The following is a 27,793-nucleotide window of genomic DNA, read 5'->3' as shown; positions in this document are numbered from 1 at the left end:
TCAGTGCGCATGCGCACTGGGCGTTTCGGTGGGGGCGGGGGGAGATGAGCGTACTGCTCCCCAATATGGCAGACTTCGACACTATCTATGAGCTGGAGGAGGAGGAGGAGGAGTCCGAGCCGGTGGTGAGGAGCCAGGAGCTGCCCCGGCCCCGAGACGCGCCAGACCCCGTGGCGGTGCGGGGCGCCGGGCACATCACCGTGTAAGGCGTGGGGGCTGGCGGGGGCGGGCGAGCGAGGGGCGGTAGGCAGGGGAAGGGGGCCTGAGGGAGCGTGGGCAGGAGCCCCGCGTGAGGGGGGAGCCGCCTTGCTGAGCAGTCAGATCCGTGCTGGTGGGGATGCTGGTGGTGGTGGTGGTGTGGGTGGAGGCGATCAGGAAGAGTTCTTGGCTTCGGGCTGCTCTGCCAACACTACCACGAATAATGCCACAAAAGTAGCTCCCTGCCTAAGGGCTTTGTGACTCAGGCCTGGCTCCTTTACACCTTTGTTTCTTTTTTGTATGCTTTGCCTTAGGCTGGGAAGTATCCTATTTTCCTGCAACTTGGGTCAACCAAAAACCCTGCCACTATTATCTGCAGAAAAAAAACAGCTGACCAACACTTAGTATCTTAAGTTCATTGTCTCAGACTGAAAATAGTTCCTGCTTGCGTTAACTTTTAAACACCACAAGACAACAGAATCCATGGATGATTTAAGTGTCTATGCCCACAATTTTACTGTATTCCTTCTTGGGCTCCACTCAGCCATTGGGCCTCCACACAGTACTGCAGAGAGAGGACATATGGCTATGTTGTGTTGTAAATTTAAAACATTTGAGTTACTGAGTTTGATTTTTTCTATTTTTACCATGGGCATTTCAGAAGTTTTATAATTAAAAAATCCGAAACAAAATTAAATAAATCCAGGAATTTTGCCATTATTTTATAGTATCATAATACATAGAATGATCAAGCAGCATAACACACAGTCAACTGTTTAAAAATAGGCTGTTTCTTACGAGTGAAGAAATTGAACATAAGGCAGCGTACAGATTATAATTTATCTTACACAGTAAATGGGATGGGAATCATCAGTATTTCACATTTGTGTATTGTATAACTCCATAAACCATGTTTCATCTTGTGCTTGTGTTTGGACTGTTAAAAGACGATGCATTTCTTTCTGTGGTATGATCTAATGGTTTGAAGCAAAGGCATGGGGGAATAAGAGAATCTTGCATCCCAATAGACACAGTATCAAATACAGTTTTGGTTCTATCTGTAAATCCCTAAATCAGGTTTGGTTTGAGTTAATATTTATGTACAGGTTATTCCATGGCACCACAGAATTTCTGCTTGTGCTGATGGAGGTCCTCTCTATGATGGCATTAGTCTCTAAGGCAGTCTTTTATTTACATTTTTCTGGTGTACTGGGAGCTTTCAAAACACAAAAATACGAAGTTCCTGCCCCAAATAGCATATAGTCTAAAAAGGACAAATGATGGGGATAAAAGGGATGTAACACAGCAGCAAAGTGATTGGAATGATAGGCACATATCTTACTAATTATGCAGTTAGTATTTAAAACATGTTTTAGATAAAAATTGACTTCAATCACACATTTGTTTACTTCTCTCACAACTGTCTTTGTGCTCTCTTCCCTGATGCCTGTATTACATCAGTGCCTTCACTGAACTAATCCTTAGATCTGCTTCTCTTTCAGTTCCCCTCTCACAACCCAGCTCTAGTGTGATACCTACAAGAAATGTGCCAACTAGTGATGTCTAAGTCAGGGGTAAAAGAAAGCAATATGTTAAATGATTCAGTATCATCAAGTTGTGTACTTGGCCTATATAATTGCATGATCTTCTTATTGGTATTCTCATCTTCCCTCCCCACCTCTTTGAATAAGAAAGGTATGGCAAATAGAAATGATGGTATAGTGGTCTTTATTTCCTAGTTCCCGTCATGTGATACAGGTCACACTTACATCTCAAAACACCTCAAACTAATACAACCGGTTAATAAACACAGTCAATTAATAAAACTCAGATGGTCTCTAGGTGGTCAGAGTAGGTGATGCTGGCAAATGAAAACTATTGTCTCTCTTAATGGACTCTGTCGGTACATGCTATCTCTGAACTTTAGTCACTTTGTGATCATAAAGCCACTTCTTCTGTTGGAAACAATACCTTTCATAAGTGGCCTGTCGGATAGGCCACCAGGAGGCTTGTTTGTCTCTTGAAGATGCCTAGAATACTGCTGATAGCACTCCTGTTCTGACAGGATATGTCTACACTACGGGATTATTCCGATTTTACAGAAACCGGTTTTTTAAAACAGATTGTATAAAGTCGAGTGCACGCCGCCACACTAAGCACATTAATTTGGCGGTGTGCATCCATGTACCGAGGCTAGCATCGATTTCCTGAGCGTTGCGCTGTGGGTAGCTATCCCATAGCTATCCCATAGTTCCTGCGGTCTTCCCCGCCCATTGGAATGCTGGGTTGAGATCCAAGTGCCTGATGGGGCAAAAAACATTGCCGCTGTTGCTTCTGGGTACAACCTCACCCCTCCCTCTGTGAAAGCAGCAGCAGCCAACTGTTTCGCGCCTTTTTTCCTGGGTGAACTGTGCAGACGCCATTCCACGGCAAGCATGGACCCTGCTGAGCTCAAGACAGCAATCATGGACGTTTTAAACACCTCGCGCATTCTCGTTCAGTCAATGCTGAACTGGGACCTGCAAAGCCAGGCGAGGAGGCGGCGGCTATGGCAGAGCGGCGACGAGAGTGATGAGGACATGGACACAGAATTCTGTCAAACTGCGGGCCCCTGCACTTTGGAGATCTGCCCCATTACCAGCAGGGTTCTAGCCATTGAACGCCGATTTTGGGCCCAGGAAACAAGCACAGACTGGTGGGACTGCATAGTGTTGCAGGTGTGGGACGATTCCCAGTGGCTGCGAAACTTTCGCATGCGTAAGGGCACTTTCATGGAACTTTGTGACTTGCTTGCCCCTGCCCTGAAGCGCCAGAATACCAAGATGAGAGCAGCCCTCACAATTGAGAAGCGAGTGGCAATAGCCCTCTGGAAGCTTGCAATGCCAGACAGCTACCGGTCAGTCGGGAATCAATTTGGAGTAGGCAAATCTACTCTGGGGGCTGCTGTGATGCAAGGAGCCAAAGCAATCACTAAGCTGCTGCTACGAAAGGTGGTGACCCTGGGAAATGTGCAGGTCATAGTGGATGGCTTTGCTGCAATGGGATTCCCTAACTGTAGTGGGGCGATAGATGGAACCCATATCCATATCTTGGCACCAGGGCACCCACTACATAAACCGCAAGGGGTACTTTTCCATGGTGCTGCAAGCACTGGTGGATCACAAGGGACGTTTCACCACCATCCACGTGGGATGGCCGGGATGGCTCGCGTCTTCAGGAACACTACTCTGTTTAAACGGCTGCAGCAAGGGAATTACTTCCCGGACCAGAAAATAACAGTTGGGGATGTTGAAATGCCTGTAGTTATCCTGGGGGACCCAGCCTACCCCTTGATGCCATGGCTCATGAAGCCATATACAGGCAGCCTGGACAGTAGTCAGGAGCTGTTCAACTACAGGCTGAGCAAGTGCAGAATGGTGGTAGAATGTGCATTTGGCTGTTTAAAGGCGCGCTGGCGCACATTACTGACTCGCTCAGACCTCGGCCAAACCAATGTCCCATTGTTATTGCTGCTTGCTGTGTGCTCCACAATCTCTGTGAGAGTAAGGGGGAGACCTTTATGGAGGGGTGGGAGGCTGAGGCAAATCACCTGGCCGCACAGCCAGACACCAGGGCGATTAGAAGAGCACACCAGGAAGCAGTGCGCATCAGAGAAGCTTTGAAAACGAGTTTAATCACGGGCCAGGGTACGGTGTGACTGTTGTTTGTTTCTCCTTGATGAACCCCCCCCTTGATTGACTCATTCCCTGTAAGCCACCCACCCCTTCGATCACAGCTTGTTTTCTAAGGAAATAAAGTCACTCTCGTTAAAAAATCATGTATTCTTTATTACTTAATTATAAAAAGAGGGAGAGAACTGACAAGGTAGCCCGGGGTGGGGTTTGGGAGGAGGATAGTAGGGAAGGAAAAGGCCACTAAAAAAAATTCATAATAATGAGAGCCTTTTGGTTGGGCTGTCCACTGGGGTGGAGTGGGCGGGTGCATGGAGCCTACCCCCACGAGTTCTTACTGGTCTGGCGGGTGAGGAGGCTAAGGAACATGGTGAGGGGGGAGGGTGGTTATACAGGGACTGCAGCGGCACTCTATGATCCTGCTGCCGTTCCTAAAGCCCCACCATACGCCAGAGCATGTCAGTTTGATCACGCAGAAGCCCCAGAGTTGCATCCCGCCACCGCTGATCTTCCTGCCGCCGCCTCTCATCTCGAGCGTCCCTCCTGTCCTCACGGTCACTGGCATCTTTCCTGTACTTTGCTACCACGTCCTTCCACTCATTCAGATGAGCTCTTTCATTGTGGGTCACTTCCATGATTTCCAAAAACATTTCTTCTCACGTCTTTTTTTTTCCCACCACCTTATCTGAGATAGCCTTCGGGACGGAGTAGGGAGGCTTGAAAAATGTGCAGCTGCATGAGGGAGGGAAAAAAGGGAGAGAAGTATTTAAAAGATACATTTTAGAGAACAGTGGTCATACTCTTTCACGATGAACAACACTATTCACCTTACATATCACATGTGTTTTCACTACAAGGTCGCATTTTGCGTCTTAATATTTGAGTGCCTGCGGCTTTGGTGTTACAGATCACAGACGCAGGTCCGGGCAGCAGAATTGGGCTTGCATGCGGCCATGGTAAGCCATTGTCTTTCGTCTTCTGCAGCCTTCATCTATCCAGCGCCCTCCTTTCCCAAATAGCAAGCAAAGCCCATTGAGTGCTGCTTCTTTCCTGTTAACATGCAGCAGCAGAAACGACCCCGTGGCTGGTATCGTGGAAGATCACTGCTATACACCCCCTTTCCCCCCCCCAACCGCGTGGCTGGTAGCAGGGAAGATCACTGCTAAACACCCCCCCTTCCCCCCCTCCCAACTGCGTGGCTGGTAGCAGGGAAGATCCCTGCTAGCCAAACGCGGAAAAGCTCAGCGTCAATCGCCCCCTCCCTTCCCCCTGCTTGGCTACCTGCAGGGAAGGATTTCTTTTAAGCCACAGGCAAACAGCCCAGTAGGAATGGCCATCTCTGTCCCCTTACTTAAATTCCTGAATTTCAGCCAGGTTACCATGAACAATATCACTCTCCTGAGGATAACACAGCGAGATAAAGAATGGATGTTGCTTGAATGCCAGCGATCACCAGGACCATACGCAGCTAGGCTTTGTCATGCAATGATACCAGATTACTTGCTACATGCATGGTGTGGTCAAGTGTCCTACCATGGAGGACGGAATAAAGCAGCGCTGCCCAGAAACCTTCTGCAAAGGCTTTTGGAGTACCTCCAGGAGAGCTTCATGGAGATGTCCCTGGAGGATTTCCGTTCCATCCTCAGACATGTTAACAGACTTTTCCAGTAACTGTACTGGCCGCGAATGCATCCCAAGTCCTCAGGGCAAATTAATCATTAAAAAACGCTTGCTTTTAAACCATGTCTTATATTTACAAGGTACACTTACCAGAGGTCCCTTCCATGGTTTCATTGTCTGGGATAGTTGCTTGGGAGGGCTGGGAGGGTAATTCCGTCAGGGTGAGAAAAAGCTCCTGGCTGTTGGGAAGAACGGAGTGCTGTGTGCTCTCTACAAGCTTGTCCTCCTCTTCTTCCTCATCTTCCCCGTCCGCAGAATCCTCAGTCATGGCTGCAATTACCACCCCCACCTTGGAATCCACGGACAGGGGTGGGGTATTGGTGGCGGACCCCCCCTAGAATTGCATGCAGCTCATCATAGAAGCGGCATGTTTTCGGCCCTGCCCCGGACTTTCCATTTGCTTCTTTGGTTTTCTGGTAGGCTTGTCTGAGCTGCTTAACTTTCACACGGCACTGTACTGAGTCCCTGGTGTGGCTCTCTGCATCATGGCCTTGGAAATTTTTTCAAATGTTTTTTTCATTTCGTCTTTTGGAACAGAGTTCTGTTAGCACGGAATCCTCTCCCCATACAGTGATCAGATCCAGTACCTCCCATGCAGTCCATGCTGGAGCTCTTTTTCTATTCTCAGGAGACTGCATTGTTACCTGATGAGCTCTGCGTGGTCACCTGTGCTGATGATCTCTCCATGCTGGGCGAACAAGAAATGAAATTCAAAAGTTCGCGGGGCTTTTCCTGTCTACCTGGCCAGTGCATCCGACTCCAGATTGCTGTCCAGAGCGGTCAAAATGGTGCACTGTGGGATAGCTCCCGGAGGCCAATACCGTCGAATTGCGGCCACACTAACGCTAATCCGACATGGCAATACCGATTTCAGCGCTACTCCCCTCGTCGGGGAGGAGTACAGAAATCGGTTTAAAGAGCCCTTTATATCGATATAAAGGGCTTCGTTGTGTGGACGGATGCAGGGTTAAATCGGTTTAACGCTGCTAAATTCGGTTTAAACGTGTAGTGTAGACCAGGCCACAGAAGTAATATAGGCTCACCTAGTCAGTGAAAACCATAAGGAGACACAGAGACCCACTGTACTCCTTGGGTTTTATTTGGATATCTTCTGTTCTTCCTTTAGAACTGAGCCTTATGGATGGTTATGATGCATGAACCTGGTACAAATGGTATAACGTATCTTGGCAGGTTGCCAGCCATTTTGGAATCTTGGCATTATCTACCATTTGCAATGGGGTGGAAGATAATTGTTCTTATTCCCATCTAACCTTCTGGTCCAGATTCCTTGAAAGTAATTACTTCAGGGTTAATAGGCTCAAGAAACTTGTTAGATATTGGTGCAAAGGTTTTATGCCCATGGTGATCCTAGTAAAGCACTTTAAGGTGGCCTGCAATATGCCACAATACTAAATATGGATCCTGGATTCCACCAAGGCCTTTTGCTTTTTCCATCAATTTTTTTGCTATTTGTACTGATTCTTCTGCTAACCTTTTGCCTGTGCATTTTAAGGGCTAGACAACATGTTATTCAGCTGATATTATAGTGGGTGCTAGTTGCAACCCGTATATTGAGGTTGCCTAACACTTTCAGTTTTAAAAGATAGGAAATTCCTATGCCACCTGAATTCTGCCCCTTTTGCATATGCATTATGATATGATGATTAGTGGCATCATATACTATCTTTTCCATAAGATCCCTGCATAAAGTGTACAGGATGGCTGGTGATCAGGAAATGAGGCAGTTGTTCAGTATCTTTTTATCCTTAGCATTCAATGTGTGATCTTTGCTTTGTTTACTGCATACCATCAAAACCCTGTGCCGCATATAAAATTAACTATTCCTTCATGGCCTTTACTGGAGCATTCATCGCTATAGAATCTGAGGTTTCAGAGTAGCAGCCGTGTTAGTCTGTATCCGCAAAAGAACAGGAGTACTTGTGGCACCTTAGAGACTAACAAATTTATTTCAGCATAAGCTTTCATGGGCTACAGCTCACTTCTTCAGATGCATAGAATGGAACACACAGACAGAAGATATTTATACATACAGAGAACATGAAAAGGTGGAAGTACCCATACCAACTGTAAGGGCCAATCCATTGAGATGAGCTATCATCAGCAGGAGAAAAAAACCTTTGAAGTGATAATTGAGATGACCCATAGAAGGTGTGAGGAAATTCAATTAGTGTAATGACCCAACCATTCCCAGTCATAGAATCTGAGTGCATCACAAATATTCATGAATGTATCTCCACATCTGTCAGCAAGATTCATAGAATTCTCCCCATTTTACAGATGGAGAAACTGAGGTGGAAACTTACTTCACCATACATACACGAACAAACAAAAAATATTTCCACAATTTAAATTTTGATTATCAGACAGGCAAAGTAAGAAAAACGTTGCTTGAGAACGTAAGGATTTGATTTAAGGATATTTACTTATATTTTGATGTGATAACTTTGTACAACTGTGAAGATTTAAATCAATAAAAATTGAAAAAATGCTTACAAATAAACACTATTATCTGTAAAATTATTTAAAAAAAAATCAAATTCTGCCAAGCCTATCTATGCTACACAGTTTAACTTTTTGCATCACCATGAAAGACTTTTGATGTAGTCAATTAGTTGAAAGACCATACTCAGAGAGCAGTCATAAAATATCAGTGGTTCACTGTCAAACTGGGAGGGTGTATCTATTGGGGCCCTGTAGGGTTCAGTCTGGGGTCTGGTATTAGTCAATATTTTCATTAATGACTTGGATAATGGAGTGGTGAGTCTGCCTGTAAAATTTGTGGATGGCACCAAGCTGGGAGGGGTTGCAGGCACTTCGGAGGATAGGATTAGAATTCAAAATGACCTTGACAAATTAGAGAGTTTGTCTGAAATCAAGAAGAAATTCAGTAAAGACAAATGCCAAGTACTTCACTTAGGAAGGAAAAATCAAATGCACAGCTATAAAATGGGGAATAACTGGTTAGGTGGTGGTACTGTTGCAAAGCATTTGGGGTTATAGTATATCACAAATTGAATATGAGTCAATGTAATGCAGTTGCACAGAAGACTAATATTATTCTGGGGTATTAACAGAAGTTTCATATTTAAGACACAGGAGGTAATTGTCCCATCTTCTTGTCACTGGTGAGGCCTCAGCTGGAGTACTGTGTCCAGTTCTGGGTGCCACACATTAAGGAAGATGTGGACAAATTGGAGGGAGTCCCGAGCACCGCAACAAATTGGATAAAAGGTTTAGAAAACCTGACCTATTGAGGAAAGATTTTTAAAAAAAAAAAGGGGCATGTTTAATCTTGAAAAAAGAAGACAAAGGGGAGACCTGATAACAGTATTCAAATATGTTAAGGACTGTTATGAAGAGAGAGTGATCAGTTGTTCTCCACCTCCACTGAAGGTAGGACAAGAAGTAATGTGCTTAATCTGCAGCAAGGGAGATTTAGGGTAGATATGAGGAAGAACTTTCTAACTATAAGTGTATTTAAGCTCTGGAATAGGCTGCCAAGGGACATTGTGGAATCCCTGTCATTGGAAGTTTTTAAGAACAAGTTGGACAAACGTGAGGGATGGTCTAGGTTTACTTGGTTCTGCCTTAGGGCAAGGGGCTGGACTGGATGACTTTTTGAGGTCCCTTCCAGCCTGACATTTCTATGATTCTATGTTATAACTCACACGTATGTCATAGAAAGCCTGCCTTCTAGTGGTGGACTCAGAGAGCGCAAAGTACTTAACAAAGATAATATTAAGGGGTGACTAGATTACAGTTTGTAAGTATCTAAACGGGAAATAAATGATTAATAATAGACTCTTCAAACTATCAGAGAAAGGTACATAATCCAATGACTGGAAGTTGAAGCTAGTCCAATTCAGACTTGAAATAAGGCATATATTTTTTACACTGAGAGTAATTAACCATTGGAACAATTTGCCAACGGTCATGGTGGATTCTCTATCACTGACAATTTTTAAATCAAGATTGGATGTTTTTCTAAAAATCTGCTCTAGGAATTTCATTTGGGTAAGGTCTATGGCCTGTATTATAGAGGAGGTCAGACTAGATGAACACAATGGTCCCTTCTGGCCTTGGAATCTATAGATCTGAATTCAGGGCTCAGAAATTATTGTTGCTAGTAGGCTTGTTGAATGGCTTCCCTGGCTGCTGTGAGTAGGGATTTTGGTTATCTGAGAACTGCATTGTAGAACATGAAGCATGGTTTTTAGAGGGAATCTCTAGGCACACAGTAGTAAAAGTATGCTAGACTCCTGCAAGCAACTGCTGTCTAAACATACTTGTAATTTAGCATAGTTTTATTCCCAACGTAGACAAGGTCTCAGACACTCATTTTTACAGATGAGATAAGAGAATCTGGTTGTATACAAGATACAGTTTCTCAGTTGAGCTTTCTTGAATGTGTTATACGTTACAATTTTTATTTGAAATTGGAGGGAATGGTTTGGGGACTGATACAGTAGTGGTGATTGAAGGTGTGCTACAATTATGTCTTCAAAGTCCACTCAGTAAAATATACGCTGCTCTTTTAGAAAAGCACTTGTCATTCTTACCAAATGTAATTGAAAAGTACTAATCTATTTTTCCCCATTGGTGGGGTTGGTTGTGCTGAAGGAATTTTAAAGGGGCATAAATCAGTGAGTACCTCAGAATTATATCAAGTGTCTCCATTTTCAAAATGGGGTATCTAAATACAATTATATTGTCTTATTTTATTGCTCAGATTTTGTAAACTGATTTAGATCCCATCATTGCTAATAGGTGGGAAATCCCATAGTAGATGCTCAAGAACAGACTTTTTTAGTTGCTAGTTGTTTTATATTTGTACACCTAATTTTTTTCTTTAAGGTTAAATAAAGACTATCTTATTACTCTTGTAGTTATGTATTATTAAATAAAAAGACAAACTGAAAATGAATTCTGGCATATCAAAATACATTGGCAGAAAGTGGAAACAAGATAAAGTTTAGTAACCTTTGTGTTTGCCTAAATGCTTAAAGATAATCCAAAACAAACACAAGTTTAATTTAAGAATTAGTGTTTACAGTGAAGATTAATAGAAATTAACTCTTTGTAAATATTAATGAGAAATTTCTGCTTTGACTTGTAGTACTTCTGCTTTCTGTTACTGGATTTATAATGTTTCTTTAGCACCATGAGTCTAAAATTTGTCTTTTACAAACTGTAGTCTTGGGTTGCTGTTGCTGTGCGTAAGAACTATTAATATACTTAATTAGAAGTGATACGCTAATGTTTATACTATATAAGAAATTAAAAGAGTGCAGATACTTGAGGAAGACGAAACGGACAAAAGCACTTCTGTAAAAGTTGGACCATTGAGCAGACTTACGGAGTAACAACACGACACTTCAGCTGCTTAGCCGGCAACTTCTAGAATTTGTGTGCATTTGAGTGTCTTAATTGACAAACCTTAAATGAAACTAAATGAACACCTAGTTTTATTTACGCATAGCATCAGGTGTGCATTTGAGGTGCAACCTCAGGTATACATTTATGTATATCTGATTTTTTTTTATTGCAAATTTTATGCAGGTACTGCTTTTAACAGACTACTAGCGTCATGGCTCTGACTATTAAATTAGCTATTTGAATGCTTTATAAGACTTCACTAGTACTGTTGACAAACATTGTAATGGGCTTAGTTACAGAGTTTTTCTAAGACTGCACCAGTGTTCTTTGTTATGCTTCACTTTTGTTAGAGTTAATTACGCACTAATCTACCCTGCTGATTTCGTGTGTTGAATCAGTGATACTAAGACCTGAGCGGTTCAGGAGCCAAATTAGCAATCAACATTACCCAAGAGTCACAGTAATGTGAATTGATTATATAAATAATTCTCACAGCCTAACTTAATTGGTTAATAACATAGTAAAAGCATCCTGACTGGTTGTTAACTTAGAGTGGTTAATAATTAAATCACACAGTGTTTCAATAACATGTACTGCAAAGAGCCGCACGAGACACACAATAAAGAGCCACTTGCGGCTCACAGGCTGCATTCTGAGTATCACTGTGTTAAATTGTCAAGTTTGTCTGTGGTGTTACAGTATGCAGAATGGTAGTGGACATGTGTGGTGATCAGCAATATTGGCATTTGCATAGATGACTGACGTAACTTTGAGGGGAGAGAACTTGTGATTTATCTTAGTCTTTGTTTTTGGAGGCTTGTTATGCATATTCTCCCCGTCCCCAAAAAAACTTAACAAAGATTGCTTCAAGAAATATAACTGTACAAAACACATCAAAGGAATATTATGATTAAAAGGAAAGGTTGGAAGTAACCAGGTAAGATAGTGTAGGAGGGTTTGTAGTGAAGCACTAAACTCAGTGCACAGTAAACAGCTTTGTTTCAAGTATGAAAGTTTGTAGCTCAGTGAGGCCATGTATATCGCAGTACCCTGTAGAACTGTGAAGGATAAAGCTTCATAGGAGAAGGAAGTGAAGTATCTCAGGCACCCAGCAATCATAACAAAGCCACAGGGTGCTTGTTGAGTGGCAGGATTAGCCTCTGAACCTATTTAACTTCTTAGCTTTATACTTGTAAAAAGAAAGCCGCTTATACCTCACCAAGTGACATGTTTAAGCATGAACCTGGCAATCTACAAACCAGTTTACGTCTAATATTAATAATAATTTTTGAAGAATCTCAGATTTAAATTTGAGTTACTGCTGTTTTCTGAGAATTCTTTGCCTGGCCATCTGTTTAAAAATTACTTGCTTCAAGAAGGCAACAAGCTACACTTCTAGTCACAATTTTTTTTTCTGTAAAAGCATTTTAGGTGTAAAAACACTTTAAATTTATGAAAACTTGCATAATATGTTAATAGTACAAACAAAAATATGGGAAAACATTCTACTCTCATTCTTTTTTTTTCTTAAACACCAAATCAAGTGTTGCATAACTTATATTTTAAAAAGGGAAACATAAAATAAGTTGGATGGAATATATTTTGTTTGTCTCTTTTGTCTTCAAGGTTTGGCTTGAGCAACAAGTTTGACACAGAATTTCCCTCTGTCCTGACAGGAAAGGTAAGTCTGAGTTTGCATTGAAATTTTAAATTCAAAAGACATTTAATCCAATAGTTTGTGCATTACAAATGTCTAGAAGCATTATTCTTGAATTCAGGTAGAATAAGTCTAAGCCAAATCCCTTCCAGGTCAGTAGTGACAGGCGGTTGTTACTGTCTGCCACTCTGTCCTACATGAACCAATTTGGCAGTCGCTGCCCAGTTCCTAGTGCATATGTCCACATCATAAAAACTACTCACCACAATTGCAGTCATTGGCAGTCTGAGCAAAGAAGGACTAAGGGGGTCTGACATCACCTATAGTATCTTCGCTCCTCTATAGGCAGTCTCTTCAAAACATGACAATGCCACACCCTGGGTTTATGGATCCAGAAGCCTGTGCTACCAGTTGTATGGATTAAATAAAAGACTTCAGTGCCTTTCAATCTGGTTTCTCTCTCAAGCACTGAATTCACTTTAACACTTTTTTTGGACGGGGGGTGAGGGGTAGAATTCCATTTCTCCATAGACCATCTGGCCTCCGGTGTAAGCCTGTAAATGAAAAAAAGTTTGATCGATTTTCTAAGCACATCTATAGTTATTTGGTCATTTGTAGAGATGATATTTTGCAGAAGAAAAAGTACAGTCGGCTCACCACATTTTTGGAGGAAATTCTCCCACTTTTCATAGTATCCTGTATCTTGACTGACAGAGGTTAGCAGAAATCCCCTTTTTAAATTGATAGTCATCTATTAATGAAATGTTGTGACCAGATTCTTGGTTCTTGCTTTAAAACCTTTCCTTGTTCATACATTACCTCTATTTCAGATTTGTGCTGCTTTATTCTGACTTTGACTTTTTTCATGTCTTTCATACCTTTAAATTCAGTTACATTACTCTAACTTTTCCCTTTGTTTCACCCCATACTGTACTACTCCCTTTCAGAATCTGGGGGCGGAAGGTTCAGCTCTTGTTACTCTCCCTAATAACAAAGCATGTAGCTAAGGTCTCCTACTGCCTTTGCGCTCGCTATTGAGTCATATTAACATTGTATATACGTGCATTTGGATGGCATCCTCTGTCTGGTTCTGACAAATCCACCTGTTTCTCCTCCTGGAACATGATGATTATGAAAATACTGCGTCTCTGTCCCACATATTATTTGACAACAGTTGAATTAAATGGTGAATAGGCAGGTTGCCATTTGCATTTTCAAGGTGTCAGAAGGCAACCTGGTAAATCTAGGCCTAATCCCAGATTAAGGAAAGGATCTCATTGACTTCATTGGGTTTTGAATCAGACTCAGTATCACTAAAGGGGTTTTTGCCATGTTACATGTTGTTGTATTCTCCTGGGCCTTAAGTTAAACTTTCAGAAATAATTCCTTGATGTAAAGCAACAAACTAAACTCAATTTGAAAAGAATGTGAAAATTCAACAGATGTTTCAAATAAGCATATTTTTCTATAAATGAAGCTACCACTACGGAAAATTTCATGAATAATTGTTAAAGCATAATTCAATATTGAAATTAACAAATGCTAGTTTAAATAAAACTTTAATGAAAATGTCAGTGTCTCTCTCATTTTCCTCTTAATGGTGTTTTCAGCGTTAACTGGTTTATGAGCATTCTCCAGGTTCGATAGCAAACATTTTCATTACAGGTCAACTGCCTTTTCTCTTCTTTAGGTTCAGAGGGAAAAAATAGAAGTTGACTGGTTTCTTATATCCCCCTTTCATTCTTACTTGTTGAGGGCTTTCATATAATGTTGTAAATAATAAATCATATCTGATATAACTGGGTGCAGGATACAGTAGAACCTCAGTTACGAACACCTCAGGAATGGAGGTTGTTCGTAACTCTGAAATGTCTGTATCTCTGAAAAAAACATTATGGTTGTTCTTTCAAAAGTTTACAACTGAACGTTGACTTTGAAATTTTACTATGCAGGAAAAAAATGCTGCTTTTTAACCATCTTAATTTAAATGAAACAAACACAGAAAGTTTCCTTACCTTATCAAAACAAAATTAAACTTTCCCTTTATATTTTTTAGTATTATTTAGGGTTTTTTTACATTTAACACAGTACTGTATTTGCCTTTTTTTTTTTTTTTTTTTTTGGTCTCTGCTGCTGCCTGATTGTGTACTTCCAGTTCAGGTGTGTGGTTGACTGGTCAGTTGATAACTGGTGTTTGTAACTCTGAGGTTCTACTGTATATTTTTTGTTTTCAGAAATCAGAATCTGTGTTTTTACCTTTTTCCCCATACCAATTTGAGGAGCTGTTCTCAATTCTAGAAATCTTGAAATAAACAGTCTCCTGCGGGATAAAAAGTAGGGCTCTCAAGTGATTAAAAAAATTAATCGCAATTAATCATGCGATTAATCGCACTGTTAAACAATAATAGAATGCCATTTATTTAAATATTTTGGATGTTTTCTACATTTTCAAATATATTGATTCCAATTACAACACAGAATACAAAGTATACAGTGCTCACTTTATATTTATTTTTATTACAAATATTTGCATTGTAAAAAACAAAAGAAATAGTATTTTTTCATTCACCTAAGGCAAGTACTGTAGTGCAATCTCTTTATCATGAAAGTTTAACTTACAAATTTAGAATTATGTACCAAAAAAAGCTGCATTCAAAAATAAAACAATGTAAAACTTCAGAGCCTAGAAAGTCCATTCAGTTCTACTTTGTGTTCAGCCAATTGCTCAGACAAACAAGTTTGTTTACATTTGCAGAAGATAACGCTGCCCACTTCTTGTTTATAATGTCATTTGAAAGTGAGAACGGGCATTCGTATGGCACTGTTATAGCCAGTGTCGCAAGATATTTATGTGCCAGATACGCTAAAGATTCACATGTCCCTTCATGCTTCAACCATATTCCAGAGGACATGCATCCATGCTGATGACGGGTTCTGCTAGATAATGATCCAAAGCAGTGTGGACCAATGCATGTTCATTTTCATCATCTGAGTCAGATGCCACCAGCAGAAGGTTGATTTTTCCTTTTTGGTGGTTCGGGTTCTGTAGTTTTCGCATCAGAGTGTTGCACTTTTAAGACTTTTGAAAGCATGCTCCATACTTGGTATCTCTTAGATTTTGAAAGGCACTTCAGCTTCTTAAACTTGGGTTGAATGCTGTAGCTATCTTTAGAAATTTCACATTGGTATTTTGTCAAATTTGCAGTGAAAGTGTTCTTAAAATGAACAACATGTGCTGGGTCATCATTTGAGACTGCTATAACATGGAATATATGGCAGAATGCAGGTAAAACAGAACAGGAGACATACTAGTCTTCCCAAAGCAGTTCAGTCATAAATTTAATTAATGCATTATTTTTTTAACGAGCGTCATCAGCATGGAAGCATGTCCTCTGGAATGGTGTCGGGAGTATGAAGAAGGATATGAATGTTTAGCATATCTGGCATGTAAATACCCTGCAATGCCAGCTACAAAAGTACCATGCGAATGCCTGTTCTCACTTTCAGGTAACATTGTAAATAAGAAGCGGACAGCATTATCTCCCATAAATGTAAACAAACTTATTTCTCTTAGTGATTGTCTGAACAAGAAGTAGGACTGAGTGGACTTGTAGGCTCTAAAGTTTTACATTGTTTTGTTTTTGAATGCAGTTATGTAACAAAAAAAATCTATATTTGTAAGTTGCACTTTCACGATAAACAGATTGCACTATGGTACTTCTATGAGGTGAATTGAAAAATGTTATTTCTTTTGTTTATCATTTTTACAGTGCAAATATTTGTAATAAAAATAATATAAAGTGAGAACTGTACACTTTGTATTCTGTGTTCTAATTGAAATCAATATATTTGAATATGTAGGAAAACACCCACAAATATTTAATAAATTTCAATTGATATTCTATTGTTTAACAGTGAATCACGATTAATTTTTTTTGAGTTAATCACGTGAGTTTACTACAATTAATCGATAGCCCTAATAAAAAGCAAATAATTTCTCTTGCTAACTGCCAGTTACTGTCATCTTTGGTTTTGAGGAAGAATCTTGTGCTCAGGTGAATGCAAGAAGCAAACATGCCGGTCCTGGCCATTTGTTGATCTATTTAAAAAAAAAAAATGTCTGTTTAATTTCAGTATATATGTATTTTCAGTGACCCAAAGTTCACAAGGGTGAATTTTGCAGTCAGTTGTTACATTTATTTTTAAAATATTACTAAATGTAACGTAAAAAGCATCGGAATGATTGCGCTCTGAAAGTCCATGTTATACGTAGCATAGTCCCTTCTTTAGTCAACCATTCTGTTGTTAAGATGTATAAGATTATTTGTTAAGAATAATGCACAGTGCAATAAAATAAAGTAGTATTTTATTCAGAACACAGGCATAACAATTTAATAGATCTGTGAGTTCATATTATCCAGTTCAGCAGCTTGGATGCATTAGTTAAGCCATTAGATGTGGGCTGTGTTTTCTTTTATAATAAATATTACTGGAGGAAAACCCAAAGGTAAATCCTTAAAGTAACAATAAATAATAATAATTAAAATAATAATAATAATTGGAGATATACCAATCTCCTAGAACTGGAAGGGACCTTGAAAGGTCATTGAGTCCAGCCCCCTGCCTTCACTAGCAGGACCAATTTTTGCCCCAGATCCCTAAGTGGCCCCCTCAAGGATTGAACTCTCAACCCTGGGGTTAGCAGGCCAATGCTCGAACCACTGAGCTATCCCTCCCCCCAATAAACAATAAACAATAAAGGTCTAATTTTTAAAAAGATGCTGTCTAGGTAACTGTCTCCCAAAAAATATTAACACTTTGGAATTATGATACTGGCTCACGTTGTGACTCTGGGAAATTCGCTTAACCTGTGTAAGTCTCAGTTTCCCCCTCTGTAACATGAGGATAGTAATACTTAAACTTTGAAGTGGTTTTGAGATCTATAGACAAATGCTATTGAAATGCTAGGTATTCTTGTTATTACAACACTAATCTGTTTCTTAACTGAAATATTCCCCTATTGTTTACAGGTACTGGTTATTCATTGTAGAGTTCTTGAGTGCTAAGATGCAGAGAAAATAAGCTAACATAAAATGGTAACTGAAAAACACACTGAAACATTGCTCTCTTTTTTTGGGAAATGGGCACATGTGTAGTGGAGGTTATATGGACTCTGAAAACAGATATATGGGGGCAAAGTTTCAGGTGGGTCAAAAATGGGCTTACTAATCTAGTCAGCTTCTCAACTTTCAAGAAAAATCTATACTAATCTTAACACATCTACCTAGGTAGAACTGGGTCTTCAAACTGTCGATGTTGCATGTTTTTGATTCTTTACAGTTTTTAAGAGATGAACAAGGGTCTAATATCTAAAATACAGATTGTATAACTTCATTATTGTAAATCTAGCTTGATGGGTTTTGGTGGCCAAATTCTATATGTATATTTTATAGGTATGTTGGGTCCATTTTAAATAGTTTGTTTAAAATGCTATTTAAACTAAGACTTGTCTTTAATCTTGTATGCAAAATAACTTATAGCCCTATAGGTTTAGGAAAGAGGAGATTCCTTCATTATCACAAAGGCTAAACCAAACTGGAAAAGTACTATTCATGATATATGACACAACAGCACACTGCTCCAGGTGACAAGAAAATGACAGAGCCAGTGAACCTTAAAGAAGAAACTGGAGCTTCCTGCCCTGATCTTAAAACAATAAGGGGTCCTATACAGAGATTAGTGTGCAATGCAGGGAAGTGTAAGCCATAAAACGTACCCTTAGTATTGTGATCCAACACGACATGTGATGGATAGCGTTTGTGATCATGATGATTGAAGGAGGCAGATCAGGCCTGCTGGGCTTTGCTTGCTCTCTTCCTCTGTTTGCAGATTCTCTTGCATCCTGTTGTAAAATATTATGATCCCCCTTCTTTTATGTGTTTTTAAAGGCCTAAAAGGAACTAATCTCTCTTTACAATGAGGACTGCACAGCCAGAAGCAGCGTACTTATCTTTCTTTTCAAGATCCAGACAGAAACCCTCCAAGCGATTTTTTCCAAAATTATTCAAATACAGAGTTTAAGCATGCTGTGAATTATGTATTGACAATTAACTAAAATCTTTCCAATACAACACTTTTAAATTAATCTCTCAAAGCTTCAGAACCAAATGGAGGAAAGCTACAGATTCAATGTGGCAACAAAATGGATATGGTCCACTTAGAATTTGTGTTCTGGAAGGCATTGTATTGGTAAATTAGCACAATATTATGTATTTCATAAAAAATACAGCACATTATTAATTTCTTGATGTGAAAAATGCTACATCTTTATCGGATTACAAAAGAATTTGATACCAAATGTGCAGTAACTTTTTAAATAAACACCTACAGTACCTATATGTACAAATTAACATGGTATGAATGCTTATAAAATAGATGGATTTAAAACTCAGTTTTTATCTGTTGAAAAGCATTTGTTCTTTAGTTTGAGACAAAGGTTGCTGAGCTGTAAATTAATTGTAAACTGACATGAACAGAATTATATTATTTCTGTCTACCCCAAGGTGAATCACCTAGGTATCGAGTACCAAAATTTAAGTTTCTAATGGAGAAAAGTATCTCTGATTCACAGACCTATTTCTCATTGCTTGATTTCTAAAACTGTGGTAAAAAGACTTACATACTAGAGACATCTATGTAACTCCATTGCCTTCTGTAAGTTTGTGCCAGATGATGTAACTTGTTGAAACTTGGTATGCAAAACTGTGCATGATGTAAAAGAGAGACTAGAATCCAGTTCCCACTCCTTTAGCAAAGTTGGCAACGCAGTGCTAGCAGGAGCAAAAAGTAGTCATTTATTTTTGTCATTTAAAGTAAACATATATGACTCTGAAAACACAAACGCTTAACTTCTCTTGAATGAAAAGTGCCATTTGTGTAGAGTCACACTTCAGAACAGAACCATAATTTAAGACATTAATTTCAGTTAATTTCCTTAAAAGTTAACACCACAGACTCATTAATACACTCAACCCCAACATGCCTGGAGAATAAGCATCCACCATCTGTATCTGCAAAAATTGTTTGTTACTGGGCTATGTAGCAGTCTAGCAAGGTTTGTTTGTTTTAATACAAAATTTGCATTAAGAGTACAGATGAAGTGTTGTTATGGAATTGTATCCATTTTTCATAAATCTCACAAAAGTTAAAGATGGGGAGAAAACCCATTAAATCTTCTACTCCACCCTCCTGCTATTGTAGAATTTTTTTCTTACACTATATATTATTCTTTTTCCATTTTTCTTTTAAAAAAATTCCAAGTCGGGGGGGAAGAGATTCCTGGGCTTTCCCCACTTCCCTTGGTTGATTATTTTGTGTGCCATGTTCCTTAATTTTTAAATTAACATAAACCCATCCACAAATAGCTGTGATGATAAACAAATTTTAAAAAGTATTTTAAATTTTGATATTTCAGTCACTATCAATTGGAATTGTTCCATTTGTGCTCATGAAAAGAATTAATTTAATAATTTGTTTTTTTAAAAATTATAAAGTATACACTGTATTTGAACTTGCCCATTTGTCAGAGAATGCAAGCTTGTTTCCTTAGCCCAAAAAAGTAAATACTCTTCTAAAATATTCACTGCATAGTTATTCATTCATGCTACCAAAAAGTACCACCCTGATTAATGTTCTTTTGTTAACTGGCAGCAAGCCTGGCTTATGTGCAAACCCAAATCACCACTGATTTTAATGATCAGTGATCCAAATGGTCAGGAAACAGCTGTTGTGGTTTTTTAGCACCCACTCCTGCAGTCTTTTCTATGCTCTTGGCTCTTAGGAGGTAGCAGGATCCTATCTTCAACATTTCCTGCCCCCTCCTCTGCAGATGTGGAAGAACAAAGGTGGCAGTGAAACTGATGCATTTCTGATGTACAGAAATTGTGGGATGGAATATAGCAAGATTTGGTTGAGGTTGTGTAGGGATTGCTCGTGCTCTGTGTAAAGCAGGGGTGGGCAAACTTTTTGGCCTGAGGGCCACATTGGGTTTCTGAAATCGTATGGAGGGCTGGTTAGGGGAGGCTGTGCCTCCCCAAACAGCTAGGCATGGCCTGGCCCCCACCCTGCTTCTCACCCCCTGACGGTCCCCCTGGGACTCCTGCCCCATCCACCCCTCCCTGTCCCCTGACTGCCCCTGGAACCCCTGACCGCCCCCTGCCACCCAATCCAACCCCTCCTCTCATTCCTGACTGCCCCCCTGGAACTCCTGCCCCATCCTACCACCCCTTCTCCCTGTCCCCTGACTGCCCCCTGCCCCCCATCCAACCCCTCCTCTCCTTCCTGACTGCCCCCCCATGGGATCTTTGCCCCCATTCAGTCCCCCTGTTTCCCACCCTCTGAACGCCCTGCCCCCTATCCTCCCGGGTCAGGAGCTCAGGGGCTGGGCAGGAGGGTCCCACAAGCTGGATGTGGCCTGTGGGCCATAGTTTGCCCACCTCTGGGGGAAAGCTTGATTCTTGCTCTGAGAGTTGCTAGTGGCCAGGAAATAAACCCCATAATCTTTCTCGCCAATCAGGATGGATGGTATTGCTGCGGGAGATGGGATTTTTGCCTTAATGCTAAACAAAGATTTGTAACCTCATATAACAATCCATTTACTGTACACTTCTGAAAAGTTCTTGCTATGGTAGCAATGATTTCTGTTAAAGTAAATTGACAATAATATCAGTTGTCTTTGATTATAATGATTCTAGAATTTACTCAGCATCCGATGACGTGAGCTGTAGCCCACGAAAGCTTATGCTCAAATAAATGTGTTAGTCTCTGAGGTGCCACAAGTACTCCTGTTCTTTTTGTAGATACAGACTAACATGACTGCTACTCTGAAACCTGTCAGCTGTTCCAGTGGTTGCCATTAAAAGAATATCTGTAGAATTAAATCTCATCATATTAAAACCTACTAATAGGAAAATGTTTTGATAGTCAATACAATGGGAAAAATAAAAGCTTCCTTTTTAAATATCAAAACAGATTAATCAATTACTATGACCAGTGTTGCAAATTGTTATATTTTTTTGAAGTTGCATATATAAAACATAAAAGTTCTAATCTCTAAGTGATAACCAGATATATTTCAGAAGACTTTTTACCTTATTCAGTATCAAATTTAAGAGCACATGTGGAGTGTGTGTGTGTTCAGCAAAGGTCCTGTTAAAATAATATGTTCGTGTTATATTCTCCATGACTTTGCCCCCACAGATCCCATTATGAGATCACAGGTCCTGCCATTCAGCAGTTGGACTCATTTCAAAGCAGCTTTTGCGGGAGTATTTGTATGCCTCTGTCACAGCATTCTAAAATCAAGGGTATAAGCTCTTCCACACACACACGCAATTATACATCATTACCTCTTTCCATTGGCCTAAGTGGACAGAACCCTACCCTCTGCTTGCAATGGGACTGGACTTAATTGAGTATTTTAGTTCATAAAGTATTTATCTAGTAGTAAGTTCATAGATTTTGTGTGGACTCTGTTTAGATTTCGTTTGCAGGTCAAAAAAGAGATTGTAGTTCAGGACTCCATGCCCTGACATGGAGGAAGCCATGGGGACTCAGGCACTTAAGAGCACTCCTGCAAGAGGTCTCTCAGAATTGTTGCATGATGTCAGAAGGTTCTTCTGGGTCTTTGCCCATGAAGTCCTCATATCTGTTGGAGAAGGATCTAGTTATTGGATTTTGGAAGGCTCTTCAGGGTCTGAACTTGGATGCAAAAAGATGATTTGCCTATGAGTAGAACAGCCAGGTACTCTAAGAGTTTGAGGCATTCCCCAAATCCACGTTTCAGATTCTAAAAATAGCAGAAAGCATAGGCGAAAACAGATATCCAGTAATGTTCATTGGTCCTCTTGGTCTGGGATAGACTTTGCTGAAGATTGGTTCTAATTATGAAAGATCTCCTTCACTGAAGTAGTTCAGAAATTTGCAAAACTTATTCATTGATGGTCTACAACAGGGGTGGCCAACCTGTGGCTCCGGAGCCACATGCGGCTCTTCAGAAGTTAATATGCGGCTCCTTGTATAGGCGCCAACTCCGGGGCTGGAGCTACGGTGCCAACTTTCCAATGTGTCGGGGGGTGCTCACTGCTCAAACCCTGGCTCTGCCACAGGCCCTTCCCACCCTCTCCCGAGCCTGCCATGCCCTCGCTCCTCTCCCCTTCCCCCCCAGAGTCTCCTGCATGCCACAAAACAGCTGATCGGGAGGTGCGGGGAGGGAGGGGGAAGCGCTGATCGGTGGGGCTGACGGTGGGAGGCCCTGGGAGTGGGGGGGAGCTGATGCTGACAAATGACGGTGGCTCTTTGGCAATGTACGTTGGTAAATTCTGGGTCCTTCTCAGGCTCAGGTTGGTCACCCCTTTCTACAATGACATTTCAGACCCTGCAACTAGGTCCCTGGTTATGACCACTGTAGTCCATATCATGGCTGGCTTTGTAATTCTGCAATCAAATTAATAGTTAGAAGACTGAGGCTGGGAAACAACAGAAGCTGCTTTTTTATTTTTTTTAAGAGGTTTCTGGGTCCAGCATAGTTCTTCATCACATCACTCAAGGGTACAGGAGATTTTTTTTTTTTTTTTTTTGGTCAGTGCAGAAACAGTCATCCATCTTGGTCCATCAGCTTCTTCTGCTCTTCCAGTGAAACAGCAGTTTTTCCAGAAGGTCTAGAACCCATTTTAATTTTTAAGATGTTCACAGGCATTGCAGAATATCAGGTATCCTTCCAGGTTGCTGGGTCCTGGAGTTCTTGAATGGATATATGCTTTTCAGTTTGAGTTCACGCCAAATCCTGATCCCCAGTCCTTCTCATAGTAAACCATTACAGGATATATTAATATCTCATGTGAAAATTGAGATTACAAAATTGGTGTTGGTGGCAAAGTCTCACTACATCTGTGAGCCATATAAGTCCTACTTTAAATTGAAAAGATTGCCAGGACTCATGCTCCCACATCTTGATAAAACAAACATAGGAAGCACTTCAGGTTCAATGGGGGAGATTATCTCAGTCAGTGAAATTGCAAGCTACAGAGTGGCTTGTATCCGGCAATTGTGGTCGCCAACCTTTGTCAGCAGAGCCTGAAGTTGTTTCCATATTAGACATTTGGCTTCTAAGAGTCATCTTATTGGGGCATGATTAATTTTCGAAAGATCACTTGTTTTCTGCCCAATGCTGAAGTTGAGAGAAATTGGGGAAATTTGGTCTTAGTGCCACTCAGGTTCTGACACTTAAGAACTTTTCTGAGTTCTTGGAAGGTACTAGTTTGTCTCCTGTAAGAAGACTTGTGGACTTCTAACAGGTGTTGTCAATGATCAGATCGCAGGAACTTACATAAGCAGTAACTGGTTGGGGCTGAGGGCTTCATGCTTTTATTCCTCTGATCAGAGCAAAGCCAATGGATATTCACACAGATAACACCTGTCAATACACAGTTTATTTGAACAGGCAGGGTCATCAGTCCTCTGTGTTGTATCAACAAGCAGTGCATTTGTGATGCTAGTGCATCCATACGCGTACCAACTTCAACTTGCATTTTGGCAGTAATGAAGAACATCCTAGCAGATAAGTAGCATATGGTCAAATCAACGCATGGGGTTTTCAGAGAGTTTAGCAAATTCCTTCTCTGTCAAATTTCACCTGGAGGTAGTTGCTTTATCTTGAATCTGAGTACAGTGTAGCCAATATATTATTCCAGGATATTCATGATCACAGCATGGTTTCAAATGTTGTGTTACATTGGAGAAGAGAATGCACATATGTATCTTCTTATTAAAAGTTCTCAAGAATATTTAGCTAAGAGGGCCAGGTGATTCTGATTGGGCTCACCAGATATTCTCAGTTCCATTAGCTCTCCTCCTGCTTGCAGCCTTTTAATAAAGATTCCTTTCTGAAGGCTATGCCATTTGCCAAGAGATCTTAAGAAAGGCAGCCTTTAATGGCATAACTTCCTTGTACTAATTTTCACACAGCTGATTATAGTCTTAATATTCTATACCAAATTATTTACTTTTTACTATCACGTTTGTTGATATCATATTTTTGTCAGTGTTTTTCAAAGCCATGAGATCTTCTATGTTGGTCTTTGCTGTACACCTTGGTTGTTGAGAGGGCTGTTGATTATTTCTTGGACAGGGCAAAACCTGTTAAGAAATCCTCAGAACTGGCTGGATTGGCTTTTGAAGTTTCAGCTGTAGTTAGAAAAGGAACTGAGAAACAGTTGGATGCGTGTGGGCCTTTGTACCCTTGGGTTTAAAATGCTGGAATAGGGGCATGCAGCCATTGGGGAAGCTCGTGCATAGTCTTGCAATGTGAATCTGCAGAGGCAGTACACAATTTACTTTGGTAAACATCCTCTTATTCACTCCTCTCCTCCCAAACAATAGTCCTTTTAAAATAAGTTTGTTGTTTTGAGGGAAAAAAAGTAAAACATACTAAAATTTATCAGGTGAAATATCAAAATCATTATTTGTCTTGCTGCTTTAAATTGTTTTATCTTGAAAAAGATACTTTGCAGTCTCAGATAATTTCCCACCAAACCGTAGGGATATAGAATCTAGGGTTGTCTGTCCTTACAAATTTGCTTTGTTCAAATCTTGTTTTGGCTATTAATGGAGACTTTAAAAGGTGGAGACACTCTTGTGCTTCCACTGCTTTCTAACCAGAATAATCATGAGTCTTGCTTTGTGACACTTGCAGTAGTTAATCATTTCATTGGATGTGGGGGATGTTTTATAAATTGGGATGGGGGTTTCTGTAAGTGAAAGGGGGTAAATTTACTTCACTGTATATCACGGTCTTAGTAAACTTTCAGTCATGAAGACCTTGGCCAAGGCTTTCCAGAGTGATTAGTGATTTTGGGGTGCCTTGGTTAGTGAGTGTGTCACTTAGACTTTAAAGAGCCCTAATTTTCAGAAAGCACTGAGTGTCCACTCTCTGTAAATCAGCCCCCTTTACAGTCTTTCAAGTTAAGCACCCACTGATGAGGCATCCAGAACCACCAGTCACTCTGGAAAATCTTGGCCAATGTTTGTAACTTTTACTTGATCAGCATCAGCCACTCTTCAAGAACCTGCCACTCTTCGTTGTATGACTTATACACCGTAGCAAGCAATAAAATTAGTTGAAATAGGAAGGAATACATCTAATGCTTCAAACCTTCACATCACTGTTCAGCATGCTGCTGATCCTAGGCATCTTTTATACTCCTATATAAAGCATAATAGTTATAACCCACCTGTTCCCTTCTTGATTACACCTCCTCAGCAGGATACCATAATTAGAGATGTGGGATGGTACCAATTAGTAATTTGTTCCTGGAAGAAATATTTTCATTTCTATTGGCAAGCACAGCTTTTCGCTCCAAAGAGAGGGCAACTTCACATGCATGTTATAAGCTTGTGATAGGGAGAAATTAGACACAGTGATGAACACTTGTTTTGAGTGTGAAATGGCACCTTTTTACATACAAAAGTACCTTTTGCTTCCATGAAAAACAAAATGTCTTTTTCATACAATTTTTTGTCAACGTCACCAATTTTGTGTGTTGCTTGGCTCTGTTCCTAATCTAGTTTTACAGGGGATGGTTGTGTTGTTAACACAAATGATTTATTAACAGTTGCAAGAGAACATGGGAAGAAACTCTTCTAACTTACTGCAGTTATCATTTTTACATAAAAAAAATTCAAGCATACAAGGTATGATTTAGGAAGGTGAACTTTCATACCAGCTGTACTAGCAATGTTTTTGGAGGATTTATATAGCTATGTTTCACATCTAATAACTGTACCTCTGTCACTTAAGTTGTAATCCATGGAACCAATGAATAAAAAAGCACATCTGCAATGGCTTCCTGTTAAAGTTTGCCATTTCTGTTGTAGGTTGCTCCAGAAGAATTTAAGACGAGTATCAGCCGTGTGAATGCGTGTTTAAAGAAGAATCTCCCTGTCAACGTAAAATGGCTGCTTTGTGGCTGTCTGTGTTGCTGCTGCACCCTGGGTTGCAGCCTGTGGCCTGTTATCTGTCTTAATAAAAGAGTAAGTGCACATTTCAAAGTTGCATTGTGACCAAAAATTGACAACAGCTGCTAATGTTTAATAGCCTTTAAGTAATGGTGCCTTTCTTTATTCTGAAACTTCTTTCTGTATCCCCAGTTGCCGTCATACATCTCCCGTTAACTGGTGAGATATGTCTGCTAGCTATTAATCTTTAATAGTAACAGCAAATAATATATATGTATAATGTAAACAATGTTGAATTATGTTAATAACAATGAGTTGTGCCGGAGTAGCAGTTAATGAGCCAAAAAATGTCCTAAATAGACTGAAATCTCTTTGTAAACCTGTGTACATTGTACAATTTATTAAAGGAAGAAACAGTATACTCCATCTATTTGTTACTTTTCTAGTTTCATATCAGGATTTATCATTGTGAATTGAAGCTAATGTTATAGACGTTCAAAAGATTGGGCCATTTCTCCCATTGTCTAGTTTTGTTTCTATCTCTGGTGAACTAAGTGTGAAAAGGAAAGTCCACTAAAATCCACCCAAAAAAAGCCTACAGGTTGCACCACATGCAGAGAGAAGTGGTTTGGCAGCTCCTTCAATTTGCTTATGCAAGTAACAATAATAGAACTGCTTGGAGTGAAGCAGAATGCAGGCAGGCATTTTCCTTTGCCCCTCTTCCAGATCATACTAGTTCTGCCCTGCAGCATCCCTTACATTATGATATTTGGACCTTTCTTAAGTAGAGAGAACCAAAATATGTGGTTTTTGTAATAGAGGACAGACCTTTGCTGGGGTGTATAAGGAGACCTTGCATTTAATGTTTGACCTCATAAGGGTTGATCTCAGGGTTGAAAAGCATAGTGCTTTAACCCACTGGGCTGCTGTCCTACAGTTGGCTCCTCCTTAAGTGCCCTTCCATGGCAGGATGCAGTACGACAGCTGCGTCTGCCTCAGTTTCCCTCCTTCACTGGTCCCCAGAAAGGATCTCCAAGCACTCTAACCTAGGCTTGGTCTACACTGAAAACGTATACTGTCATAGCTATGTCAGTCAGGGGCATAAAAAAAAACTTGCAACACCCTTGCAACATAGCTATGCCAACAAACAAAAAACAACCCAGTGTAGGCCCAGCTA

General features: G+C 40.3%; 1 protein-coding gene across 1 annotated transcript in view; it reads left to right on the top strand.

Annotated features, from left to right (window-relative positions):
• The first annotated feature begins 43 nt into the window (after positions 1-43).
• Positions 44-27,793, top strand: part of CHIC1 (cysteine rich hydrophobic domain 1) — a 32,715-nt gene continuing 4,965 nt past the window's right edge. Inside the window, exons 1-3 of the mRNA XM_045031130.1 lie at positions 44-202; positions 12,573-12,627; positions 26,536-26,691. Coding sequence (XP_044887065.1) covers positions 45-202; positions 12,573-12,627; positions 26,536-26,691 — 369 coding nt within the window. The 5' untranslated portion in view covers position 44. The remainder of the gene's footprint in view (positions 203-12,572; positions 12,628-26,535; positions 26,692-27,793) is intronic.

This window comes from Mauremys mutica, chromosome 9 (assembly GCF_020497125.1).
Source record: "Mauremys mutica isolate MM-2020 ecotype Southern chromosome 9, ASM2049712v1, whole genome shotgun sequence".
NCBI lineage: Eukaryota > Metazoa > Chordata > Testudines > Geoemydidae > Mauremys > Mauremys mutica.
This window is presented reverse-complemented; position numbering and strand designations above follow the sequence as displayed.